Raw genomic sequence first — 25,939 nt, forward strand, 5'->3', positions numbered from 1 at the left:
GAGACTGAGGTGTGACGCTTCTGAATCAGCTCTGATTTCTGACCATTAAAGCATTTATATGTGATTCAGTTTGTTAATGGTTGAGACAAGCAACATGTGACCTCACTGTGTACCTTGGGCCAAGCAACGTGCAGCCCTCTAGTTCAGGCTTCTCAAAGTGATGGTCCATGGACCTCTGCCAATCTGCAAGCCATTGGCTGCCAATCTGTGGCGACTCCACCACTGCCTAGGTTGGGCGGGACACTTAAGAGATCAAATATGGTGACAGACCCTAACACATTGTGGAATAAAATTGCTGGCCCACTATATAATTTGAGACACACTGCTTTAGTTGTTGTTCTACAGCTCCCATCTTCCCTGAGCATTGGCTATGCTGACTGGGAGCTGATAAGAGTTGGAGTCTAACATCATCTGGAGGGCCACAGGTGTCCCCCCCCCATCCCTGCCGTGACAGATGTTGAGTGAGTCAGTGGCCTTTTCATCTTTTCTTTTGAATAGTTAGTAGCGAAACATATTTCTTTAATGGGCCCCAGTGGCCAGAAGTTGCTTGCTTAAGTAAGTATATGAGCATCAATGACTAGAAGATGCTTGCTGAAACAAGCATTGATGACTCTTGTTGGTTGGTAGCTATTTCAATGGGTGCACCTGCCCTGCTTGAAGAAAAAACAGTTTGGCAGGTGCAATGTAGCCAGCAAAGGAGACGGAAGTCTTGAGCTCTGCACCTAGCTGGAGAAAAGGAGTATTGAGAATGCTCCAATGGCATGTTGTTTGCTTCTGTGGGGAACTGGTACTACTTGATAGACTAGCAGGGCCTCCAAAGGTACTTCTTGCCTCTCCAGCATGTAGGGTTTTTGTCTGCTTTTCTTCATCTTTTGGAAACAGAGAACCAAGGGACAACGTAAAATACAGTATTCTGCTTTGAAAGTCCAGTTTTTAAAAAGGAACTACCGGTAGTTCCAGTTAAAGTTTGTACTTTTACAAAACAAATTAGTTCAGTCCAAGTTCATCAAACTATTTTCTCGTTCGTAAAAGGTTCATCCTTGGCAAAATAATTAATAAGTAAAAATCAACATTCATAATGTTGCAAACTGCTGTGCTGAAATATAGGGCCCAAAAGTAAATCAGGAGCCACACACAAGTAATAAGATGTCTGACAGATCAACGGTGAAACTTTCCCCATAATTGTATTTCCATACTGGAAAAAGCTTACCCAGTTCAATTTTTGCCAGCAACTTGGCTTGCAAGCTGCTTCTATTGGAAGGCAGCTTATCTCTTCAGCTGGAAAGATACAGAAAATGCCTCACATTGCTTCCTTCTATTTGCTTTGCAATAGTGATTAATTGACTAATCATCCTTAGTGCCTCTGTGTAGCTGCCTAATAAGCCTTAGAGCACTGCCATATTTTGGAGAGGAGATGCTTCCATTAGCTGGGTACTGCAACAGAAAAGACATTGCTTTATCACTTGGTCATGCTGAAAATCCAGGCGGATTGTTCTTCATTGCTCCAGAGGGCAGGACTAGAACCAATTGGTAGAACCTAGCAGATTTAGGCTAAATGTTAGAATAAATGTCCTAAGGGTGAGGTGCTTGACAGTGGGACAAAACTGCTTCTGGATGTGTTGGGTCCCCCTTGAGTGGAAGTATTTAAGCACCTGCCAGGGATTTTTCAGCTGCTTCCTGCAAAGCAGTTCCTGCTGGGGAGGGGGGAGAATCTCAGAAACTCTCCTGGACAAAATACTCATTTCACAGAAGAAAAAAACTGACAGTGGTCATAACTCACTAATAGGCAAAACATCTACACACCACAAACCCAAATAAAGCACAGAGCCTCCCTCCAATAAAAAAGCAACCCCTCCCAACCTCCCAACCAAAAGAAGAAGCACCAACCACAAAACCTCTTTTTTTAAAATTGGGAGAGCCTTGGTGGTTGCCATGGGAGGGCATGAGGGGGGCATGTTGCTACATTGGCAACTTGATGACCTCCCAGGTTCCTTCCAACTCAAAAAATCTCTTTCAATGAGGTTATTTGTTTAATTCCCTTGTGTAGCTTTTCGCTTTTCTAACAAATTCTTGTTTTTATTTTTCCGCCTCTCTGTTCCATACCATATGTTGTGTTTCGACCTCAAGCCAAAAAGAAGCAAAGTAAGGTGGAAAGGGGGGGGACTGCAGAGATGGCTGGTTTCCCATCCTGTTTATGCGTTCAGTTTGTGCTAGACTTTTAAGTAGGAAGATGCCGGGGAAAATTAGACATTTGGAGGGGGAAAGGAAGGGTTTTTTTGCCTACCTGTGTTAGCTAATAAATTTTTGGTCACCACATGATAAGAGGAAAATCCAGTTCATTTCAATATGTTTTGGAACTGAAGGGTGAAACTGCATGTTACTTTGATGACTGCGTATCCCTAACCCTGTTTGCAGATAAGTGACAGAGGATGAGGAGGGATTCCATAATGGGAATTCAGGGCAGGAGGACATTTGCAATGGAAAGTGGGAGGAAGGGATCGATGGATCTGTAGCTACTGTGGCTACTGTGATCTGTAGGAAGTTCCCTCATGTGGCGAGCCCTGAACTACAGGAGGTAGCTTCTCCGTGGAGTACCTTCAGGCCCTGCACTGACTCCATCCATCCAGACTGGCCACTGACTCACCTAGGACAGAGAGGAGTATAAGATGACTTCCTGTTTGCAGTTGATCCTTGCTCTGTTGACTGGGGCCTCAGTCTGCAACCAGTTTCTTCAAGCTTCCTTCATCTGACTTTGTTTTCCATACTCATGACCAGATTCACTGCCTTTCTCTAAACTTGTTTCAATTTCACTGTGTTTTCTGTGCTCAGTGTTACCACTCCTCTGCTTCCCCCAAATCCCAAAATGGTTGTGAAGGGGAGGGCCATGTCTGTGATTGCCTGCCACATAACGCCTAGGTGTTTTAACCTATCCTATCAAATGCTGTGCTGGTAGGAACAAGTCACTAATGAAATTCAATCCACTCAACAGTGCTGGTACCAGTGTTGAAGATAGGCCTCAGGAAGGTAAAGCGATATCATGCAATTTCCCTTTCCTAGTGCTGTCACGAGTCTCCATCTTGAAATGTTTCTTCAGGATGTATTTGTTTAACCATTTGAGGTCCAAAATGGTCCTGGTATCACCATTTTTCTTTGTCCCTAAGAAATAAATTTATTAAACCCCTGACTTCCTCTCTGAAGGATTGACAGGTTCGGTGGCTCCTATCTCTGCCATAAACTTCCAAGTGTTTCTCTGGAGAGTGAGGCATTGGAACAAAGCAGTTGCGAAGACGGGAAACAAACTCTAGAGCATAGCCTTGAGCAACTGTTTCTAGAACCCACTGATCCCTCTCAAAAGCCAATAGACTCACTCCCATTGGAAGAGAAGCAACACCAGGGTCTAAGTCAGGAAGAAGCACCTTTGTTTCCTCCCCTCTGGTTTTTTTTGAAAGGCGGATGATGAATTTCCAGGCTCAAAGAGAGACAAATGCCATTCTCCCTTATCCTGCCTACCCCAACAGTTTTTGAAGGGCGCAAATCCCCTATTCTTGGAAAACTGATGGTTTCCTCAAAAAATACTTTTTCTTGTCCTTGGTTTCCACCAATTGGGTTCCAAAGACTCCCCTTAAAGTTTAGCACCAAAGAAAGGAAAGGTCATGAGACGATATTGAGTAGCATCATCCACTGGCGTAATGAAACATCCCTGCCAGCTACTGTGGAGGAAGCTAGGGAATGAGCTGCATATTGCATATCTGCAATTGCATAAGCCATAAAAAGAAAGCTCAACAACTTTGCCAAAATAACTTTTGTGTCTGGATTTTCACATTTTGAAATATGGCAACCCTACATCTGATAGAATAATGGAAGAAGATGCTAAGGCAGCTATTGGAGGATCCACCACTGGATACTTTAGACGGTTCATAATCCTATCTGCAAAGAGGTAGTGTTTCCTAACCCCTTTAGAAGACAGCTTAGCCTTACTAGGGATATTCCATTATGCACCCCAAATCTCATCAAAGGCTTTTGAGAATGGAATGGTAATGAGTTTGTGATTAGCAGAGGGAAAAGCCTTAGAAGCTCCAGTGCCCCCCAAGGGCTGAGTGTTCAGTAGAGTTCACTGGCTTTTCCTCATTTAACTGTAACTGTAACATGTGTCTGGCCTTAGCAAGCAAGGCCATAAAAACAGAAGTACAGTTGTACCTCATGTTGCGCTTGCTGCGGGTTGCGAACGGCACAGGTTACGAACATGGCAAACCTGGAAGTGTTTACTTCCGGGTTTCGCCACGCGCACATGTGCAGAAGTGCAATATTGCGCTTCCGCGCATGCGCGATATCGCTGCTCGGGTTGCGGACTTTTCAGGGTGTGAACAGCACCCCGGAACGGATCGTGTCCGCAACCTGAGGTACCACTGTAGTAAATAGTCTAGGTTGAGACTTCACAGTAATGACTTCTCCTCAGACAAGTCCCCCTCCACCTTATCTGACTTCAAGGGTGATCTATCTGAGACCAATAGTTTCCCCCTGCATGACCACACATTTTGGGCAAACTGTGTCCATTAATTTAGGAGGTCTGACAGCCAATGCAATCTGATGTAGCTGTCTTTTGGGTCACCACCTGCTCCTATTCCACCTGATGGATTGCAACCTGTCCTGTCCCAACCTCCACCCAAGTCCTTTTGGGAGGTAAGGGAGGTCTATTCATGGAAGATGTTTGGCTATGTTTGAAACAAGAGTAATAACAAGCAAGTAGTAGGTCCTCTGTGTAGATAAGATGGAGAGAAGGCAGAACTGCTCAGTAGCTACTTTGCCTTTGCCTTCACCCAAAAGGAAAGCAGTGCCCAACCTGTGATGACAGAATAAATGATGCAAGGAGGGAGCTGCTACCCAAGATAGGAAAAAGGTGGTAAGGGAACACTGAGCTACTTTAAATGAATTCAGATCTCCAGGGTCTGATGAGCAGCACTCAAGAGTACTAAAAGATCTGGCAGATATAATTTCACAGCCTCTATCTATAATCTTTTAGAATTTTTGGAGAATGGGCAAGGTCCCTGCAGACTGGAGGTGGGCAAATGTTGTCCCCATCTTCAAAAGGTGAGGGGAGACTTCTGGGGAGGAAAGGTGGGATGGCTGTCTTTCTGTTGGCTCTCCACTGACAGAAGATAATCGTGTCCGCAACCTGAGGTACCACTGTAGTAAATAGTCTAGGTCAGGCATAGGCAACCTTTGGCTCTCCAGATGTTTTGGCCTACAACTCCCATGATCCCTAGCTAACAAGACCAGTGGTCAGGGATGGTGGGAATTGTAGTCCAAAACATCTGGAGAGCCGAAGGTTGCCTATGCCTGGTCTAGGTTGAGACTTCACAGTAATGACTTCTCCTCAGACAAGTCCCCCTCCACCTTATCTGACTTCAAGGGTGATCTATCTGAGACCAATAATGACGTGGTGATTGATGGTAGTCAGAAGAAGGTCTGGCTATCAAATCACTGGGGGGAAAGAGTATTTGAGGGAGTAACCTCAAATACTCTGATCAAAGCTGTTTTCTGCTGTCTGCCCCTGGGGGCTTAGATGGGGACTAAAACAAGCTGGTTTGCATTCAAAGACCATGTAAGAACCCTTCATAGGTATAAGGTTTGCATCCTCTCTTTCTTAAACATTCTTTAGACAAGATAACCTGTAACTTCTCTCTAATTTCCTGTAATTTCTCTGCCTACTGATGAAAACTCACAGTTGGAAAACTTGTAAGAGCTGCTTTCTGTCTTTAAGAAGAGAGTGTCTAAAGCAAAGCAAAAAGCCCGATTTATGGTTGACAATAAAGATTAAATGAATGAGGGAATTCCCTGTGTGAAACATTTATTTATTTATTTATTTATTTATTTATTTATTTATTTATTTATTTCTCTTCTTTTGAAAACAAAAATATTGCTGAGAAACTAAAAGTAATTTGGCCATTACTTCATCTGTGGGAAAGAATCTTGTTTTGACTGTGATCTTAAGGTGAAAATCTTAAGGTATTGTTGAGACATATAAAGAGACTGAGTTGTTAATAACATCAAAAACATCCAATATGGCAAAGGGATCTTTGGAGCTCTTAGTGACTGTTGGTATTGCTTGGCTGTTGATGACTGAACAATTAAAAATGATCAGATCAACGTCTGATGAAGGGGGAAATAAAATAAATCAGAGAGATTTGAACTGAAAAACTGAACTGTAGATGACATTGAAACTTCAGGCACAATTGATGAAAAGCTGGCAGGACTGGATGATGAAACAGCAAAATTGGAGAAAGCAGATGGTAAAATGGAAATGCCTTTCATACAAGGGTTTGGAGAAGAAGGGCAAGATAAAACCATAAATGGAGATATGAAGAGTCACCTGGATTTGGCATTGATAGAGCTGAGAGAGAAAAATACTTTGGAAAAATTTCAGTCCTGGCTCTTCTTCAGTTCTAGCAGAGAGAAACCACTGTGCATACGATCTGAAGTGAATTTAGAGAATGATGTCACTAAATTTATGATATGCTCTCTGGAAAAAGATTGGAAGAAATGTAAATGGAAGGTCCAATCCTAGAGGAGATTGGAATACTATACATAATAGGAAATGGAAGTACAACAGGAAATGGAAACTGAATATACTGAACTGGGTGTGAATTAAAAGATGCATAACAAGAAAAGAATTGTGGAATACTATTTCAATATGTGATTTTAACATGGGCATGGGTGGAAGAATTTACTGTTACTCAAGATGGAGACATGGTTATGGGAATTACTGGAGGCAAAGTTGATATTAAAGTAAAAGCATAGTTGACATTTACTACTACTAATAATAATGATTATCCACTCTTGGAATTTTTGTGGAAAAGTTATGAATTATTCTGAGACACTTGGGTTTAAAATAAATATTGTTTAACAGAAAGTGGAGAAGATGGATGTTATCATGGAGTGAATGTATTTAAAAAAAATGGAACAGGATGGTGAAAATTGGAATTTTTCTTTGTTTCTTTTCTTTTCTCTCTTTTTCCTTTCTTCTTTCTTTTTCCTTTTCTTATCCTTGTTTCTCTTGTTCTTTTCCCTTTCTTTCTTCTTTGCTTGGGGCCTTTATTATGGTCCAGAGATTGTAAATGCATTGGGGTAGTTGATGTTTGATGGGGGGGGGGGCTCTGGGTGGGAAACAGGGAAAGGAAAGGAGAAAGAAAGATCCCAGGTGAGAGCTGGAATGGGCTACTACCTTCTGTGGGTGTTAAGGGTTAAAAACTACCTTTAAGAGAGGACTCCATACTCTGTTTTAGCTTTTTGTAGCTGTGTTTGTTTTATTTACATTAGCTTTCTGTATTTTGTTTTATATGAAGAAATTTTAATAAAAAAATCTTAACAGCAGTGAGGGAGAAGACCCAGGTAGCTACCGACTGGCTTGACATCAATACCAGGAATAGTCCTAGTGCAGATAATCAAATGATTGGTCTGTGAGCACTTAGAAAAGGATAATTACTAAGACTCAGCATGAGCTTCTCAAAACAAGCTATGTCAGACAAATCTCATTTCTTTTCTTTTTATAGAGTTACAAGTTTGGTGGATCAGGGGAATGCTGTGGATGTAGTGTATAGTGATTTCAGTAAGGCTTTTGACTAAGTCCCCCATGATATTCTTGTGGAGAAACTGGTAAAATGTAGGCTGGATGAGGTAACTGTTAGGTGGATTTGTAGCTAGTTGACTGACTGAATCCAAAGAGTACTAACTAATGGTTTCATGTCATCCTGGAAAAAAGTGATGTAGAGTGCCTCAGGGTTCTGTCCTGGGCCCATTGTTGCTAAATGTCTTTATAAACGACTTGGCTTAAGGTATTGAGGGGATGCTCATCAAATTTGCAGATGACACCAAACTGGGAAGCATAACCAAAGTTGCAGGACGGAATCAGAATTCAAGATGACTGGAGAACTGGGCCCAAACTAACAAAATAAATTCCAACAGGGACAAATGTCAGGTTCTACACTTAGGTAGGAAGAACCAACTGCAACAATATAAGATGGGGGACACTTGGCTTGCCAGTAGTACATGTGAAAAGGATCTAGGCATCTTATTAGACCACGAGCTCAACACGAGTCAACAGGGTGAAATAATTGTAGCACTCTATTCTGCCTTCGTCAGACCACCTGGAGTACTGTGTCCAGTTATGGAAATCACAATTTAAGAAGGATATTGACAACTGGAATGTGTGCAGAGGAGGGTGACCAAGATGACCAAGAGTCCGGAAACCAAGGAATAGTTGAGGGAGTTGGATATGTTTAGCCTGGAGAAGAGGAGACCGAAAGGAGATATGCTAGCCAACTTCAAATATATAAAAGGCTGTCTCACAGAAGATAGAGCAAGCTTGTTTTCTCCTGCTCTGGAGGCTAGGACCTGAGGCAATGGATTGGTGCTACAAGAAAGGAGATTCTGAATAAACATTAGGAAACTTTCTGACAGTATGAGCCCTTCAACAGTGGAATGGACTCCCTCAAGAGGTTGTAAGGTCTCCTTCCTTGGAGGTTTTTAAGCAGAGGTTGGATTGTCATCTGTCAGGGATGCTTAATTGAGATTCCTGCATTGCAGATGGTTGGACTACATGACCCTCAATGTCCCTTCCAACTCTCCAATTCTGTGTTTCACTGCAAGCTTGCCTAGCCCATATTCTGAGGTACATTGGAGAGCTTGTGCTCAATCAACTATGGTCAGCTCAGGTCAATAATGTTACATTGGCAGGACAAACTATGCGATGCTTGCCAAACTTAGCTTTGGTCCTGGCAAAGATACTTGCTGGTTTCTCTCAACACGTAGCATGTGATAACCTCCTCAATGAAATAAATAAATAAAAATTTAAAAAAATTGTCCAGTAGCACGTTAGAGACCAACTAAGTTTGTTCTGATACCCAGAACAAACTTAGTTGATACCCAGAACAAACTTAGTTGGTCTCTAAGGTGCTACTGGACAATTTTTTTATTTATTTTGACTGTGTCAGACCAACATGACTACCTACCTGAATCTCCTCAATGAAGTTATTGAGCAAGGACTGTAGCTTGGTGGTAGAGCATCTGCTTTGCATGCAGAATGTCATAAGTTTGATTTCTGGCATCACCAGGTAGAGCTGGGAATGTCCCCAGCTTGAAACTCTGGAAAGCCACTGTCAGTCAGTGTCGAACTACATGAACCAATTGTCAGTTTTGGTGTGAGGGACCTTCCTATGTTCTTTTCAAAGCAAGAATCTCTCACCCGGTTGCTGAATGCTTGCCTCTAGTGTAATAAAGGAAACAAGTGACAAACAAAAACGGTCACATTTTGTAGTTTTGTTCGTAAGGTTAACCTGATTGGATTTGCATTTCTCAAGCAGTAAGGAGTTGCTATTTGATGTTTAATGGCTTCTCTCTTCCCTTTGTTCTACTCAGCGCCATTTATTTATTTATTTATTTAGAATTTATAAAGCACCTACCCAAGATAAAAAATACTATAAAATCACTGAAACATCTTAAAGTGCTAAAATCATAAAATGCAGAACAAATGGGCAACACTGAATCAAATTAACTCTCTGAAAACACTTAATGATGCAAAACTGTTTTCATTCAGTGGGGCAATATCAAAACTGGAGGTGCCTGTCTGATTAAAAAGGAACATGGTTGTAAAATGCTGATCACACAATGGGGAAAGCTGCAGTTCACATAAAAACCAAATATGAGATACCTGTGCGGAAGTCAGGAGGGCTTCTTCTGATGATTGCAGTGATTTGACTGGTGTATTAAAGCTCAAGGCTGTTCTCTAGGTAGCCTGGTCCTAGGTTGTTTAACAATATTACCTTGAACTTAGCTTAGTAAAATACAAGCAGCTAGTACAGATCTGCTATGGTCAAAAGTCCTTCAGCAGGTGCAATTTCCAAACCAACCTTATGGGTCTCCTCAGCCCCTGTAATGTTGATCAGTAGAAGAATACCAACTTTCCTGGTTCTGGTCTCTGTGGACGAGCCAAGGATTGAAACGGGGGTCCTCTGCTGTTCCAGAATGACCTTAATAGTATTCATTCCCTAGTCTACTGAGGGGCAATTTTCAAATCAGGGTCTTCTAATATGTAATCACATATGGCATGAAAATACACTAAGGTAACTTCCAGATGAGCAGTTTGATGTACATTCAGCCTGATTTGTTTGTGGAGCAATTAGATGACACTGGCAAACCAAGTGTCACCATTATCCTACATCTCCTAATGCAAATTCCTACCACTTTCCTAAAAAGGGGGGGGGGAGCACCTGAACTTTTGGGGAAGCGGGTTTGTGTTGCGAGGGCTCCAGATCAGCTTTCTTTGTGCAGCCAGAGTGATTGAATAGCACCCCACAAAATAGTGTTAGTATGTCAGTACCCTAAGCCAGCCAAACCTAGCTTTTGGCCTGTGTCCTTGAGATGAGAAAAGTTAGAAGCATAGCCAAATGCTGCAAAGGGGGAGGGGGAGTGGCCTCTAGTTCTGGAGGACACGTTATTTTTATGCATCCTCCCCTCTCCCCTCTTTTCTTTCTTATATTCTTTCTCTTCCATCCTGTTCCTATTGATCCAATGGGTAACCAGAGAGGCACAGAACCTGGGACAGGAATAGAAATGAGAAAGCCCTTACTTGGCTAGCAGGCTCAAGTGCGTCAGACCAGAGAGGAGTAAATTGAGGAGAGGGAAGTGGAAAGACCTTTTCTCTCCCTGCAGATTTCTCCAGGGTTGTGTTCTCTTAACCTTCTGAGATACAGAGAAAAGAAGGCTCCCCGTATCTCCTTCCTTTGGCATTGAACAGAGATCAATCAGCAGGTGAGATGGAAAAGGCCAATGTTCGTTCTCTCTACCTCTCTTTCACACACAATCTTTCTCTCTACCTTTCTCTCTTCCTTTCCTTGTATTCATGTATTCCCTTGCTGGCATAATTTTCTCCCCTATTTAATATCAGGTGGATATTCAAGTTGCATGAGCAGGCAGGATGTTAATTGAAGTTAATGGGGTGCGTTCTGGACACATGGCTTCAGTTATGAGGAAACCGTTCTGAGAAGCGCAAATCAATTACTGACTCATGATGAAGGCTTCTCTCTTTGCCTTTACTAAGCCTGCTTCATGCATTCCTACCAGCTCTTTAATTTTATTCTAAATGTCTTTTTAAAAAATCCTCCACAATTAACTAATCCCATGGGAAAGAAAGCTCAGTGCCGTTTGTTAATGCTACAAAATGCTTAGCAGCTGCAACCACAGGGAATAATAATATACAATAGCAACAACAACAATAACCACAGCAATGAAGCCCTGGCAGCTCTAGCATTTATCAAAGCATGGATTAATTAATTAGAATAAATTATTCAATAAATTATTTTTGGTTTTCTGCTTCATGTGGTGCAGTATCTTCTGATATCCTGTAACACATTGTGTTAACAGCCAAGCGCTCTCTTTCTAAAACGTGCTAAGAACCTGCATTTTCCTCCTGTGCCATGCTGTGGACCCTTCTGTCCATGAAATCTAGTCCAAAGCTATTTCCACATACCAAAGGCCATACAATGCTGGCCTGGGGGGGGGGGGGGATGAGAGGCAGTTCAACCACTTCATCAAGGCCCTGCAAAGCTCTGTTATAGGTCAGAAGAGTGCTCTTGTGGTCCTCAGACTTTTTTTGGGGGGGTGAGAGGTCCTCCCTGGCAACAGTTTTCCTCCCATTATTACAAATGGAAGTTAATAAACTACAAAAGCTGCAGGGTAAAGCTCCCTTTCTGGTGGAAAGCTCCCATCCATGTCCATACAAGCGTTTCCTTCAGATGTAAGTAAATAGCAGACTTACCTGGATCAGATATGTAAGACAGATTCTATAAGGGTCGGGGAGAAATTTATTAAAGTTCACATTTAAAAGTGAACCTACCTAACTCAGTTTTCAAAACAATACATGAACATAGCCATCATAAAATTTGGAGACATGTGAATTTTGAAGGATAGCTGTATTTTAGTCCACATATGTTTTCAAAATTTGTGTGAATTTTGTAGATTCACGTTGAAATGCAAACCAAACCAAATTTCTCCCTCATCCCTAGTGAACAATCACCTATTTCTGAGCGACAATGTGTTTATTCAAACTTTGGGATTCCATTAAACCTGCTCAATCCTGGGCATGGATTGGACTGTTTGGGTTACATATTAGCCAGCATGCAAATAACAAGTTTTCTTTTCCCAGGGATGGGGAACCCATGTCCTTCCAGATCTTGTTGGATTTGCAACTCCCTTCAGTCCCAGCTAGCATGGCCACAATGATGATGGGAGCTGTAGTCCAACAAGCTTTTGGAGATGTTCCCCTTCCTTGGTATATATAGGATGATTCAATAATAATCCCAGAAGTCCCAGAGTGGGTCATTGTAGCATCACCCATCCTGGGGGCTTTCCCTTTCTTTTTGCTTTCTCACTTCCACTCTGCTTCCTCACCTCTTACCTTGTACATCCCTGGCACTGACACTCCTCTCTTGTAACTGTCCAACACCCAAAGTGCTGACTCGTAGCAACAGATGTTGCAGACAACTGTGAGAGAATGATGCCCTTGTCCCTGCAACCTTTTCTTGGTGCCCTGCTGCCAGCATGCCTTACCTGTCCAACAGAGCCTGCACATGTGTCCAACTGGCAGCTTTCAGACCTTGCCTCATCATTTCCAGAGGGAAGGGGGAAAGGCCTTGTATTAAATATACATAAACAAGCAGCTCACTCTCAGCCTTCTGCTTTCTCTGCAATAAGTCCATTTTGTCCTAACTCTGTTAGGATAAAATGCTGGATATTTCAACTTGATTGTAGATTGTTGAAGATCCTGGGTTCAATTCCTGACAATTCCAGGTAGTGCTGAGTATGTCTGCTGCCTGAAAACCTGGAGAGCTGCTGCCAGCCAGGGTAAACTGAGCAAGATAGAGCAGTGGTTTTCAACCAGTGTGCCGTGGCACCCTGGGGTGCCTTGAATGATGGTCAGGGGTGCTGCGGGCAACCCTGGCCTCTGTCCCTCTTTCTTTCCCTCCTTCTTCTGATGCCCTTTTGTGTCTCTGCCTCCCAAAGGTTTGCACAGCTGTTTATTGCAACAGCCCTGGCTATAAGCTCCACAGGCAAATGGTGCCTCTCTTTGGGGTGGGGGGGGGCAGCTCAGAGAGACCAGGGATGGCAGCAGCAGTTGCCTGGAGGACTCCCAAGGAGAGGGAAAGAGGAGAGGAGGCTGAGGGAACACTCCACAAGGGAGGGTGTTTGGAAAAGGGTGAAGGGCTGCCAGCTCTGCAGGCAAGGGGTGACATAACGGGGCTCAGGAGATAGGCCAACGAGATAGACCAATGGTTTGATTCAGCATAAGGCAGCTTTCTATGAGTTCTTAAATAAGAGCAGGGTTGCTTAATTTGCATTTTTAGTCTATAGAAATGATGCTGCTTTTCCTGCTTCCATGCCCACATGTGTGTACCTTGACTGGTGGTCAGGCCAAATAAACCCAAGTTAAAGCAGAGCCTAAGATTGGTGCTCTGGCAAATGGGTGGTTTAGACAAGGATTGTGCAAAGGAAGCTGGGGAGGTGGAAACATTTCCTCAAGGGGGCATCCCCATCAGGGGTTGTCAGTCTTGGCCTTTTGGAGCTGTTCTGCTGTTCCTTATTAAATAATGCATCCTGATTGATTGGTCTGAAAACTGCTGTGTTGTGGGGTCAGGTTGCACAGGTTATCGTTTTCTGATTAGATTGATGATTCTCAAAGGTCAAATTCAAAAAGCAATTCTCTGACAAGATTGATCCTTTGGATGAGGATGCTTCCCAACACCCTGCAGATGGGGCCTGACAATGAGAAATGGCTGACCTGGAACTGCAAGGGATGGAGCAGGAAGATTACCTGGATATTCCTAAATGCATCTTACAGACGCTGTAAACTCACACATCTGTCTTTGGGGTGCTAGGTCAAACAGTGTTCCTTGCAAGACCTTAGTTGCTGGAACGAGTTAAGCTTTGTAGAACTTTAGCTGCAACTCAGCTAAGCTAGGAATTGATACAGAAAAGATAGCAAAAAATTAAACCTGCTGCTCCACCAAAAAGCATTCTTAATGTCCCCCATCCTTTTGAAATCTATTCGGGAATGTTATCACAATAAAATAAAAATTGAAAAATCACTTGCCATGGTTGGGATGTTTAGTGAAGGGTGGGCAATAAATGTAATGAAATAATAATAATCAAGACTTTCACAAAGAAATAGGGGATAACCCGTCTCTCCTCCTCCTTCCAAATACCTGAATGAGGAGTGAGCATGCTGATGGTCAGAATGGTGATCATCCTATGAAGAAGAAAAAAGGAAAACTGGGGATGGGGGTAGATTGGAGTATCCTATCCATTATGGTATGAAGGTGTATCTCAGCAGTGAGGATACACCTCCATATCCTATTTTTAAAGCACCTGACCCTACCCTGGTCACCTGGAAGAAGTGTGGGTGTGAGTTCAAACCAGGAATTCTCTAGCCCTGCCTCTGACTTTCTTGGGTGCTCTGTTCAAAGTGAGAATGGCAGGTGGTTTGAGGATGCTAGGCAATTTCTGGTCTTGAGACCCTGGCAAATCCTCAGCCTCATCACTATTCAACTTTGCTGCCCCTCTGATGCTCAAAAACAAACAAACCTTTTTTAGAAGCTCAGCTACAGGGCACAGCTTTGCATACTGAAAGTCCCAGGTTCAGTCTTTGACAGTACCAGTCAAAAGTCTGGGATGTGAAACACAGAGCAGTCAAATACAACATTCCTAGAGAGAGATGTTTGTCCAGCCAGTAGATAAACTTCCTGTTTCCTCCTGGGCTGGGACAAACTTCCTCTACATGTGACCAGAGGTGGGCGTGACCTTACCTGTGCAGGTAACAAAATAGCACAGGGCAGGCAGCCATCTCTCTCTCTGACTCCATTCCTCAAAGAAGCAACATCTCCTTAGCCTGAGATGCTCTCTTGGCTTCCAGCTTCCAGCCAAGAGAGGACAAAGGAACTATCTCCTTATGGGATGGATTCCACATGTATATATTTTGTAACTTAAGTCTGGCTTCTGGGATCCATCTGTGAACAGAATGTGTGAGTAAACTATTTTATACCTTTTATACAAGACTGTGTTGCGTCTATTCTTTTTAGGAAGGAATAAAGGGGAATTATCAGGAAACTTATTTTAGAGGCTTAAGCAAGCCTGGCATATCTGCTGTGTAAGTTTAAAAGGGAATGTTACTCTGCTAAATTATAGAACTTGCTAACACAAGTTGGGAAGGATATTATTAAACAATATATCCTCTCCTGCCTCCCTGAACATTCCCACAAAAAGGAGTTCTGGTTATCATGGCTGGAGCGGCGGCTGGAGTTGGGGTGGCACAGCAGGTTTTGTTCACCCTCCATGCACAGTCCCTGGTCCTGCTTGGTGTGTACATGAGTGTGCCCCGGGCGCCAACAAAGGATGCAACCCCACTCTGTAACCCCCATTGAACTCAATGGGACTTATTTCTGAGTAGACATGCATAGGATTGCGCTGTCAGTTTGTAAAGCTGATGTGACCCAATATATAGCAGTATTTCAAATATATCTTGTGAGTAAGTCCTGAGCAAACTGGAAGAGGCTGAAATGGACCTTATTGAGCTAAGGTGGACTGGTAGGCTAACTCTGTTCCTATTTTCATACTGCACCTTGGTTTGATCTGTGCTTGCTTCTGTAAGTAGGACTTTTCTCCTTCTACATCCCTAGGTCCTGTACCACAGTGAAGAGATGATAACCTGCAGTGACCCATGCTAGCTTGCTTTCCCTCTATGTGCATGGGGTTTCTTCTTCTTCTTTTTATTTAAGGAAATTGCAGTAAGAGACAAAGGCAATGTTCCGTGGGCGTTCAATAATTCAGAGAGTCAGGCTCTGTGGCACCTGAGCTCTGGTCATTGCCTATTCAAAAGGGTGAGGACAGTCGTGCAGAAAACTCTGATCTGTGGGGGCATAAGGGGAAAGCCATCAGAACCCAGACACAGGGCTATCTTGATTTGTATAACCTGGCAGAGGGGGAGAGAGAAAGAAAGAGAGAACTTTACACACACACACACACACACACACACACACACACACACACACCACTATCATCCCAGACTGCCAGCTGCTGTAACCCACTCCCCAAGCATTTAAGTGTGATTGGTTTTAGTTATTTCCACTCTGTCCTTAGAAGCCCTTTCTGCAACTGGCTTTTGCTAGATATCTTGTTTGTTGGCCACATTTGTCAGCTCTTTGCTCCAGATATCAAATCTGTTCCACTTGCACCCCTTGGAGAACAAGTCCCCCGCTCCCGCCTCTGCTTCCCTGTGTTGGTTTTTGGAGTGGAGCAGAACAAAGTGTCATCTGGTGAGTGAGAAGCAGGAGCGGGGGCTGCTCACCCAGCTTCTTCCATCCTGGCCTACGAGTAAACAGTTGGTTGGAAAACAAGAGCAAAGATAAAAATAGCTCTGGCAAGGTTTTGGTTTTAATAATAATAATAATAATAATAATAATAATAATAATAATAATAATAATAATAATAATTTACCAACAACACACAAATGGCATTGAGGTGTGTGCAGCCTTTGCTGGATCCAAAACCTTAGAGAGTGTGTCAGAAGAAAGGCTCACTCAGTGAATATTCATGGTGTTCAGTGCTGATTTTGGACTTAAGTGATTTTGGCAAAGGAGTTGGGTTAAAAACGTAGTAAGTAACACAAGCTATGAAATAGGTTAGCTGCTGTTTAAGCTACCCAGAACTTTTTCTGGAAACAAATAATCTCTAGTTCTCAATCAGTCCATTTTACCCTTCTGATGGACGTTGCTGAGAATATCCTAATGAAATCCTTTCAAATAAGCATGAGCTTCACTAGAAGAAGATACCAAATCAGGCTGTAGAACCATCTTGCAGAGCATCATCTAAAATGACCAGAAGCAGCTCTGCATAATTTCAGATTGGAACATTGCAATTTGAAAAAAATAAATAAAAATCCATTCACGTTTAAAGGCAATCCTATGTAATTTGTACTTTCTGAAACAATATGGGAACTAAAATGTAGGCAATCCTTAAAAATTCACACATTTCCAAATTTTGCAGGGCAGTTCTCCAGACAAGGAATGTTTACAAAAATGCATATACTTGGAAAAAATGTACATAAATACGCTTATTTTAGTAAAACACACACACACACACACACACACACACACACAAATGTATTATATTAGTGAAAAATGCTCTGCAAAAATGTGTATATTAGGCCAAACTGCATACAAACATGTGAATACCAGGATAAATTCACACTAAAATCCTGATAAATGAGTCCCCTTTTAAAGAAAAATAAATGAATGGCAGACCGACGTGGAAATGTAATAACCAAATTTAATATTAGAAGCATTAACAACTGAGAAACCAGAATTGACAGATCTGCCTATCCCTAATTGCAGTGTAGGTGCCAGTCAGATTTCTAGGGGGAGAAAGAGTTCCATAGCCAAGCTTCTCTCACAGAAAATAACTGCTCAATGGTAGCAGAGTGAGTGATGCTCAGGTGTTGTGGGAAGACAGTTCAACTCCCAAATCTTGTTAAATTTTGAAATGAGTCTTCTTAGTGGAAACAGACAAAGGAAACAAAAGAAAAAAAATCACCAGTTGGTAATTTTATTTCTCACGTAAGCTGGAGATATACTGTACAGTTGGGATCAACAACAAAATATTGCAGCATGGAATGTTCTCTTCAGCACCCTTCTTTAGGTTACTCCATGTCATGTTCATTCCCACTCAGTTTTCCATTCCTGCTCCACCTGCTTCTCTGACCCTCAGCCAGCATTTATCGGCCACAAAGAACACTTGGTCTGCATTGGGTTTGTTGGACTTCTCCCTATGACTTTTTTCCTAAAGATTTATTGTACTTATGCAAACTGCAGTGGTTCCCCTGGCCAGGAGCCCCAGACTGTGAGCTTCCATTTTCATTTTTAAGTAAGTTTCTAGGCCTCCTAGAAAGAACATTGTGGGGCAAAAAAAAATGTACCTTCTAAGTGATTTTTGTGACATGAGAGTGGTGTGACTGCCTTGTATATTAATCCTGGAAACTGAGGAATGTTCCCTCTTGTTATTAGACAGCAACAGCATGTGTGTGTGTGTGTGTGTGTGAGAGAGAGAGAGAGAGAGAGGGGGGGGGGGAATGTGTTTGATAGTGTTCCATAATCAGGACCTGCAGGACATAGCTGGCTTCCCATAAGGTTGTCAGATGTAGTTGTCTCTCTACATTTGTGATATGCCCTGTCTCCCCCATGGCAGCCATTTAGTAGTTTTTGCCCCCAGCACTCTCTCAAAATACAAAATTTGCCTACTAGTCCAAAAAGGTTGGCAACCCTGGCATACAAGATAGTCTTTGCTCTGCTTCCTCCAGTCCAGGGGTAGGCAACCTAAAGCCCGTGGGCCAGATGTGGCCCAATCGCCCTCTCAATCCGGCCTGCGGACTGTCCGGGAATCAGTGCGTTTTTACATGAGTAGAATGTGTGCTTTTATTTAAAATGCATCTCTGGGTTATTTGTGGGGCATAGGAATTTGTTCACCCCCCCAAAAAAAAATATAGTCTGGCCCACCACATGGTCTGAGGGATGGTGGACCGGCCCACGGCTGGAAAAGGTTGCTGATCCCTGCTCCAGTCTCTGCTTCTTCCATACACACATCCAAATACCAGCTTATCCCGCAATACACCAATGTATTTTTTTGGCAAGAGTGGTTTCATTGGTGCCAGCTTGCACCTACAATGGAGGGTGCCAATATCATGTGACACCGTGACATTGCATGCACGGCGTTATACAACATCACGATGCCCTGTGTGTGACGTTGCACAGCATCATGACGTCCCATGCACAACGTCAGCACTGGATATTGAGAGGGCTCAGCCCCCTCCTTAGCTTTGGGGCAGGCTAAAGTGCTTCCACCCCCAGGAGCCAGCACCTCAGAAGGACCTTCAGTGCTAGAAACTAAACTCTTCTTTCTTGGGAAAGATATGTACTGTACATGATTTATAAGCTTGTGATGAAATTCCTATGGAAACCTTGGTGGAATGCCTGCAGCTTACCATTGCATTCCTAATGCCCTTGAAATTTAAACAAGGATTTAGTTAAACCCCACCATGGTCAACTGGGAGGGCACTTTGGGTGTATCTGCCCCAACCTCACCTACTGTTTTTAACTTCTGCCTGAAGAGTCTGTTTCAGGATTCCACTTCTTCCCCCTGCCCTTTGCTTAAATGTGTGTTTGTATTTTTGCACACCCTGAGGTCACCCTGAGCCCAATTGACACCTGCCTGTTGTGTATGGGTGGTGCTGTTTTAGCTATGTAAGGACTGACACTCAGTGCCTGAAGACTGCAATAGAGGGAATGGTTTTTATTTATTACACTTCTATACTGAAGTTATATGGGTGGTTTACAATAAATTATCCTTGCTTCTTTCATGTTTTCACTTCTTTCTCTCTTTATTTACTCCTGGCTGTCTCTTACCATTAAACTAGCCATGAACACTGGGAGCATTAGGTTATATCCCACTTTCAGGAACCTTTAAGAAGCCAAAGTGCTGTGTGTGTGGATCTATTTTGAACTGAACATGATTGACTATTAACAACTCCAGTCAGCCTTGGAAATGGAGAAGCCATTGTAAATGGGCCCTGAGTTGTAATGAGAGGCATTCTCTGATCGTTACTTGCATATGCATTGATTATTTGATTTGGAACATCAATTATCTGTGTAAAAGGCTTTGACTCTAAAGAAGCTCATGTGTCAAACATGAGAAGGTAATGGAAGGACTTAAAAGTTTACATGGATGGAACAAGTGAATGGAACAAAAATCGAGTCCAGGGAGGGAAGGCGGAAGGCTGCATGACTCGTACTCTGTGTCTGCGTTAGTACTGTGCCCAAAAAAATTCTCTGTCCTTTTTTTTGCCATTTGCCATCCATTAATGAAAAAAGAAATTGCACTATAGAACTTGTTATACACTATCACTTCTCCTGCAAATGGAACTTGACTTTGGTGCTGATCATCACATGAAGGCCCATAAAATATCAAGGTTTTCACCTGGTGCAAAAAGACACATGCAAGCACACAAAAAGCCGGGTGCACCTGTCTTCTCCCTCTAAACAGTTCTCTAGCACCTGAAGCCTCCCTAGCTGCCTATGATTCCTGCTATGAAAAAAGCCCATCAGTTACCTCATGGTTTTCTCCTTGGGCTTTGATTGAAACATGGGCACCTGGGGAGGGTGCAGGTTACATGCAGCTGGTGTGATTATTTGTAGAATGAAAGAAAGGATACCTGCAGAAACACTTGACCACTTCAAAAGCAAGATAAGCAATATAACTGCCCCCCCCCCACACACTGCACTCGTAAGAATGACACTGAAATTTTCACTCCTGCTTTGACAATTTTCAAGTTGAATTTCTTTTCTCATTGGTTAATAGAGACCAGTAAAACAAACAAAACAACAGAAAAATGCAGCACAGCACTGTCTTTAATCCATCACCTGTTTTCGTCACAGTTCAGAAATTGTGGCGTTTTGATGAATTTCTAATGCTTTTATATTGTAACGTTTCTGTGATGTGTCCATGGCTTTTTGTCAGCTGAAATTGAAAAAGAGCATTTATACATTTTTAAAGACTTCAATGGATGAATAAAATAAGAGCCAATCATAGCCAGTCTGTCTCCTCTGTTCCTCTTGTAGGTGTAAATGCAACCTCCATGCCAATCTGTGCACCTTCAAAGAGGGAAGCCTCCAGTGTGAGTGTGAGCACAACACAACCGGTCAGGACTGTGGGCGGTGCAAGAAGAACTTCCGCAGCAAGTCTTGGCGGGCAGGATCCTACCTGCCCCGCCCCAATGGCTCTGCTAATGTCTGTAAGTAGCTGAGCAAAACTGTGCTGATTTTATCCTGCCCCCCTCCTCTCCCTCAAGTGGTCTTTCTGCATTGCTGGTACTGCTGAGCACCAGTCCTGTTATGAACAAGGGTCTGCAGGGAGTATCAGCAATGCTTGGCCAAGAAGCAGGACCATGGATAGCTGCCCAGGCTAGAGTCAGGTACTATAAAAATATATCTAAGTCTTCCACAGAAAATGAAAACAACAAATGGTACAAAAATAAGATAAAATCACAAATACAAATTGCTAGGCAGTGACTATTGATAATTACTAGCTCTGGAAACCAGAGGTGGAGGGAGTGCTCTGGTGCTCAAATCCTGCTTGTGGGCTTCCAATGGGCATCTGGGTGGCCCCTGTAAGTGCAGGATGTTGGAGATGGACCATTGCCTTGTTCCAGCAGGATTTCCCTATGTTTGCATGATCTTATATTTTGTGTGTGCGCGCGCATGTGGATAGACAGACAGACAGACAGACAGATTGTTATATGAATTCTTTCTCCTTCTGACACACTTCCCTACTCAACACCTCTAGGGCCCTGGTCCTCACCCAGGGGCCCAACAAACTCAGAGATATCACCCCTCAGAATCCCACCACAAGGAGGGTTCCTAGAACCTGCTATCATCACCCTGCACCACATTCACCCCAAACATTTAAAGCCCTATCTTTAGCTTCCTCCAAATAATTCTGGGAGCTGTAGTTTGTTAAGGGTGCTGAAAGTTCTTAGGAGACTCTTCTCTTCCCCCACAGAGCTACAGTTCCTACAGTAGTTTAACAATCAATCCCTCTTCCCAGGGAACTGTAGCTCTGTGGGCGAAGAGAAGAGTCTTCTAACAACTCAGCTCCCATAGCAAACTACAGTTCCCAGAATTCTTTGGGGGGGGGAACCATGACTGTTTCAAGCAGTATCATAGGGATTAAAATGCATGGTGTGAATGTGACCCTAGCCTCCCCCACTAAGCTTTATGAGCAGGTACCCAGGTCTGATGGAGCTTCCTCAGTTTGGCCACCACTGGGTCCCATTCAGCACTCAAATCAGTGGTACTGCACAAATCCAGTTCCAGGTGACAGCAGATTTGGTGTGGTGAATTTTCCAGGGGGTCCAAAGGATGGTAAAGAGGACTCCCCTCTGCTCGCAGTTCTTCCTGTGGCCTCTGCACACCTTTCTTCCTGCCTTTGTCATGGGGGAAGAGCAACTGCCACACCACTGGCTTTTTAAGCATCCTAAAGCATTTCCCAAAGATGCCACATTTTGTTCCGTCCTTCCTTCCCACCTTTGAGTGAGAGAGAGAAATGTACTGGCTTTAGGGTGATCAAAGCAGAAATCCAGTCTCAAAAGGCCATGACAGGAATGCTTTGTTTTTGCCAGGAACTTGAAGACGTGGGCCCTTTGAAAGGGAACAAGCTTGTCAGCTGCTGCTGAGTGCCTACGATCTTTCAAAGGAGCGACGGAGAGTTAGTTTTTTTTCTTTTTGGTGCTGACAGGCACCAGGAGTTGCTGGCTCTCCATTATTCCATTATGCTTGCTTCTCACACTTGTAACACAGAGCCCAGGTGTCCTGCATAGAGCCAGAATCTGCAAGCCCAGGCCATGGGTGTCTATAGGGATTTTTCTGGGGCGTGTGCAAAGTCAAACACTGAAACAGGTGGAACAGGCTAGAATCTCACAAAATTTAAGAAGAATAGTGCCCATGCATTTTGCCTCATAACTCAGGCTCAACAAATGCAAGAAGCTTGTTGTTGTTGTTGTTGTTATTTAAATGAAAATTGGGAATCTGCAGGTTATGTTTATGGGGGGGGGGGACTTTCCTACCTTTCTGTTCACCTGTGAATGTCCATAGCCTTGTTTCCCAGTGTTAGATAAACCAAAGGAAATTAAGACAGGACTCCTGGTCCTCTAATAGTTGCTTCGCATATATAATTGTGGCAGACCTGCCTATTTTAACCCTGCCATGTAGAGCAAAAATCCAAGCTTAGGAGTTTGGAAAAGCCTGAGCCAAAATATATTTTCAGGAGGTGCCTAAAACTGAGACTGCTGCTTGTTTGAAGGTCAAGACTCAAGAGAGTCATTACAGTCAAACCGTGCAGCTCAACCCACAAAACAAAACTTTTGTTCAAGTACTTGGTCTTGATGTCACTGGGTGACATCTCAGCCACTCACAAGGTAGTTTCTTAGCCTCAGTCACCATCTGTAACATGGGAACAACAGCCTGTTGTGAAGACAAAGGTGGTAAGAGTGAGTACTTAGATGAATGCTCTCTGTGTCTGATTGTCTCCTCAGTCACTGTGATTTTGCAGGTGTCAAACCCTTCCCCAGGTCTTTAATTCAATATGTTTTCTAACACTTCTCAACTATTTACAGGCACCCTATCCCCATGGTTTTTCACTTCTGCTGCTGTTTTACTATTTCCCCCCCTTGCTTCCTTCACATGACACCCCCCCCCCCCGCCCAAACCAACCAACCAACCAGGGATCACATACTGGCTTTGATGACTTCACAATTATAGCTAGGCAACCCCATTTAGCTATGTGCTGTCATGAAGAGCAAAATAACTTGCTGGTATAAAGGAAATAATTTTTATATTGGTTACATGAGCACTGCAGTTCTAATGAAGCATTCTGCAGAACTGCCTGTCCCATCTCTACCCACCCACCCACACCCCACATTCTAGCTGAGCACTAGTAAGAATTGTATAGTCATACCTCGTGTTGCCTCCGCTTCATGTTGCGTCTTTTTGCATTACGTCCTGCGGCAACCAGGAAGTACTGGAACGGGTTGCTTCTGGGTTTCGTTGCTCGCGCATGCGCAGAAGCACCAAATCGTGCCACGCACGTGCGCAGACGCAGCTCTTCAAGTTGTGGGCATTTCACGTTACAGACGGGCCTCCAGAACGGATCCCGTCCATAACACAAGGTTGTTGTTGTTCAGTCGTTCAGTCGTGCCCGACTCTTCGTGACCCCATGGACCAGAGCACGCCAGGCACGCCTATCCTTCACTGCCTCTCGTAGTTTGGCCAAACTCATGTTAGTAGCTTCGAGAACACTGTCCAACCATCTCATCCTCTGTCGTCCCCTTCTCCTTGTGCCCTCCATCTTTCCCAACATCAGGGACTTTTCCAGGGAGTCTTCTCTTCTCATGAGGTGGCCATGAGAAGGTAACACAAGGTACCACTGTGCTAAATTTCATGCACTTGAAATATGACTTATTAGTAATAAGCTGTTATGCCAAAACTGACAAATATATATGACCCTACCCAGACACAGGGCAAAGTAAAAGAGCACTAATAAGTTAGGTTATCAGTTGGCTGATCCCCACAGGTCACTGCAGGTTACCTGGGTGCAAACCCCACCTCTGTGTTTTGCCCTGTGCCAGCTGCCTTGACATCCGTGTGCTAATGAGCAAGCTTCCAGTTAATTAGCTCCATGCCCTTCTTTGTATTTGCTGATCCTCTTTTTCCCCCCTTGCCCTTCTTCTTTTCTTCCAGGTGCAGCTCCAAACTTTGGCAGTAAGTAGAAAATGAAACTTGAAACTCTGGGATTTGACATGTTTGGTGCATGGTCCCTTCTCCCTGTGCACGTTCCTTGATGGGGAGAAAGAGCGGCTGTTTTCACTGTCCATTAGCACCTTCCGGGCAATATGTCTGCTCCTCTCTAATTGTGCCTCATTTCCCATCCTGTCAAAAGAACCTCCTTTGACTTCAGTAACCTCATTGTCTCTGCTGCTCTGGCTTGTTTTCCCCTCCCCATGAGGTTTGTTAGAACAGCGGAAGGGAAGGAAATAAAAGTGTGTGTGTGTTTCCAAAATCACCAGTGGATGCCGTGAACTTTTCCCCTCAAGTATCACAGGCAGGACATTAAGTTCTCGCTGCCACTAGGAGAAAAATGTGTTTAAGATTTTTCAGCTACAGAAACTGGTCTCTTTCACTTTCATTAGACTAAGGTGTGCCATGGTGTGTGTGTGTGTGTGTGTGTGTGTGTGTGTGTGTGTGTGTGTGTGTGTTTGTGTATTAAGAGGAAGAAATATTGGGACATTTCAGCTCAGTATATGGACCTACTTTTTCCACACAACATAGAGTTAAACTGTGGAATTCACACTCACAAGATATAGTAATGGTCACCAACTGGGATGGCTTTAAAACAGAATTAGGCAATTTTATGGAGAATTAAGCTATTGATGGCTACTACCTCCGCTGGCAGAGTCAGTATGCCTCTGAATGCCAGTTGCATTGGATACAATCCACCGGGTTCAAATAAGTGCTCACAAATGAGCTCAATGATACTTACTTCTGAGTAGCCATGCATTGGATTGTACCATAAGTGTGTATTGTTGATATGGCCCAAGATACTGCCAGAAAGGCTTAGTACTTTGAATATAACTTGAAAAGAAGTCCTGAGAAAACTACCCTATGGTTTCTTTCTCCTCTCCTCTCCCCATCCCAATCCTTATTTTTGTTTTGTTAGCAAATGAGCGATCAAAGCGAGTTACTACCACAAAAGCTACTACCACTACAACTCCCAAAACCACTTCCACCACCACCACCACCACTACTACTACCACCACTACTACTACCACTACTACCACCACCACCACCGCTGCTGCTCCTACTACTACCACTGCTGCTGCTCCTCCTACTACTACTACCACTACCACTGCTGCTCCTACTACTACCACCACACTTGTTACAACTCAGCAGCCAGGTGGGTGCCAAGCTGTAGTTTGCTAGGCACAAGCTCCTCATCCCCTTACTTGCTCATGTAGATCTACTAGAGCTGGTTCTGCTGTTCAGTCTTCTGTCGCCCCCTCCCTTCTGCAACAGCTTTCTTTGCTGCTTCACTATGTTAAGTAGCAACAAATAATGCCATAGAAGGATGACTCTAGCCTTACTAGCTTGCCTCTTCACTTGCCTTGTAAGTGTGGGTTGGGGTACGTGGGGGGAAATTACCTTGTGCTTCAGCTCAATTCTTTCCATTTGTCAGCAAAAGTGCTTGTTTGTTTTCAGACCTAATTAATACAGAGAAGGGCATTGGCAGGACA

At 43.4% G+C, this 25,939-nt stretch overlaps 1 protein-coding gene across 3 annotated transcripts in view; it reads left to right on the forward strand.

The window, feature by feature from the left end:
• The window catches only part of NTNG2 (netrin G2), a 124,473-nt gene that overhangs the window by 59,097 nt on the left and 39,437 nt on the right, over window positions 1–25,939 (forward strand). For all 3 annotated transcript variants that reach the window (XM_033137391.1, XM_033137389.1, XM_033137390.1), the window contains exons 3-4: window positions 20,715–20,887; window positions 24,390–24,410. In XM_033137391.1, the coding sequence (XP_032993282.1) occupies window positions 20,715–20,887; window positions 24,390–24,410 (194 nt within the window). The remainder of the gene's footprint in view (window positions 1–20,714; window positions 20,888–24,389; window positions 24,411–25,939) is intronic.

This window comes from Lacerta agilis, chromosome Z, assembly GCF_009819535.1.
Source record: "Lacerta agilis isolate rLacAgi1 chromosome Z, rLacAgi1.pri, whole genome shotgun sequence".
NCBI classification, from domain to species: Eukaryota; Metazoa; Chordata; class Lepidosauria; order Squamata; family Lacertidae; genus Lacerta; species Lacerta agilis.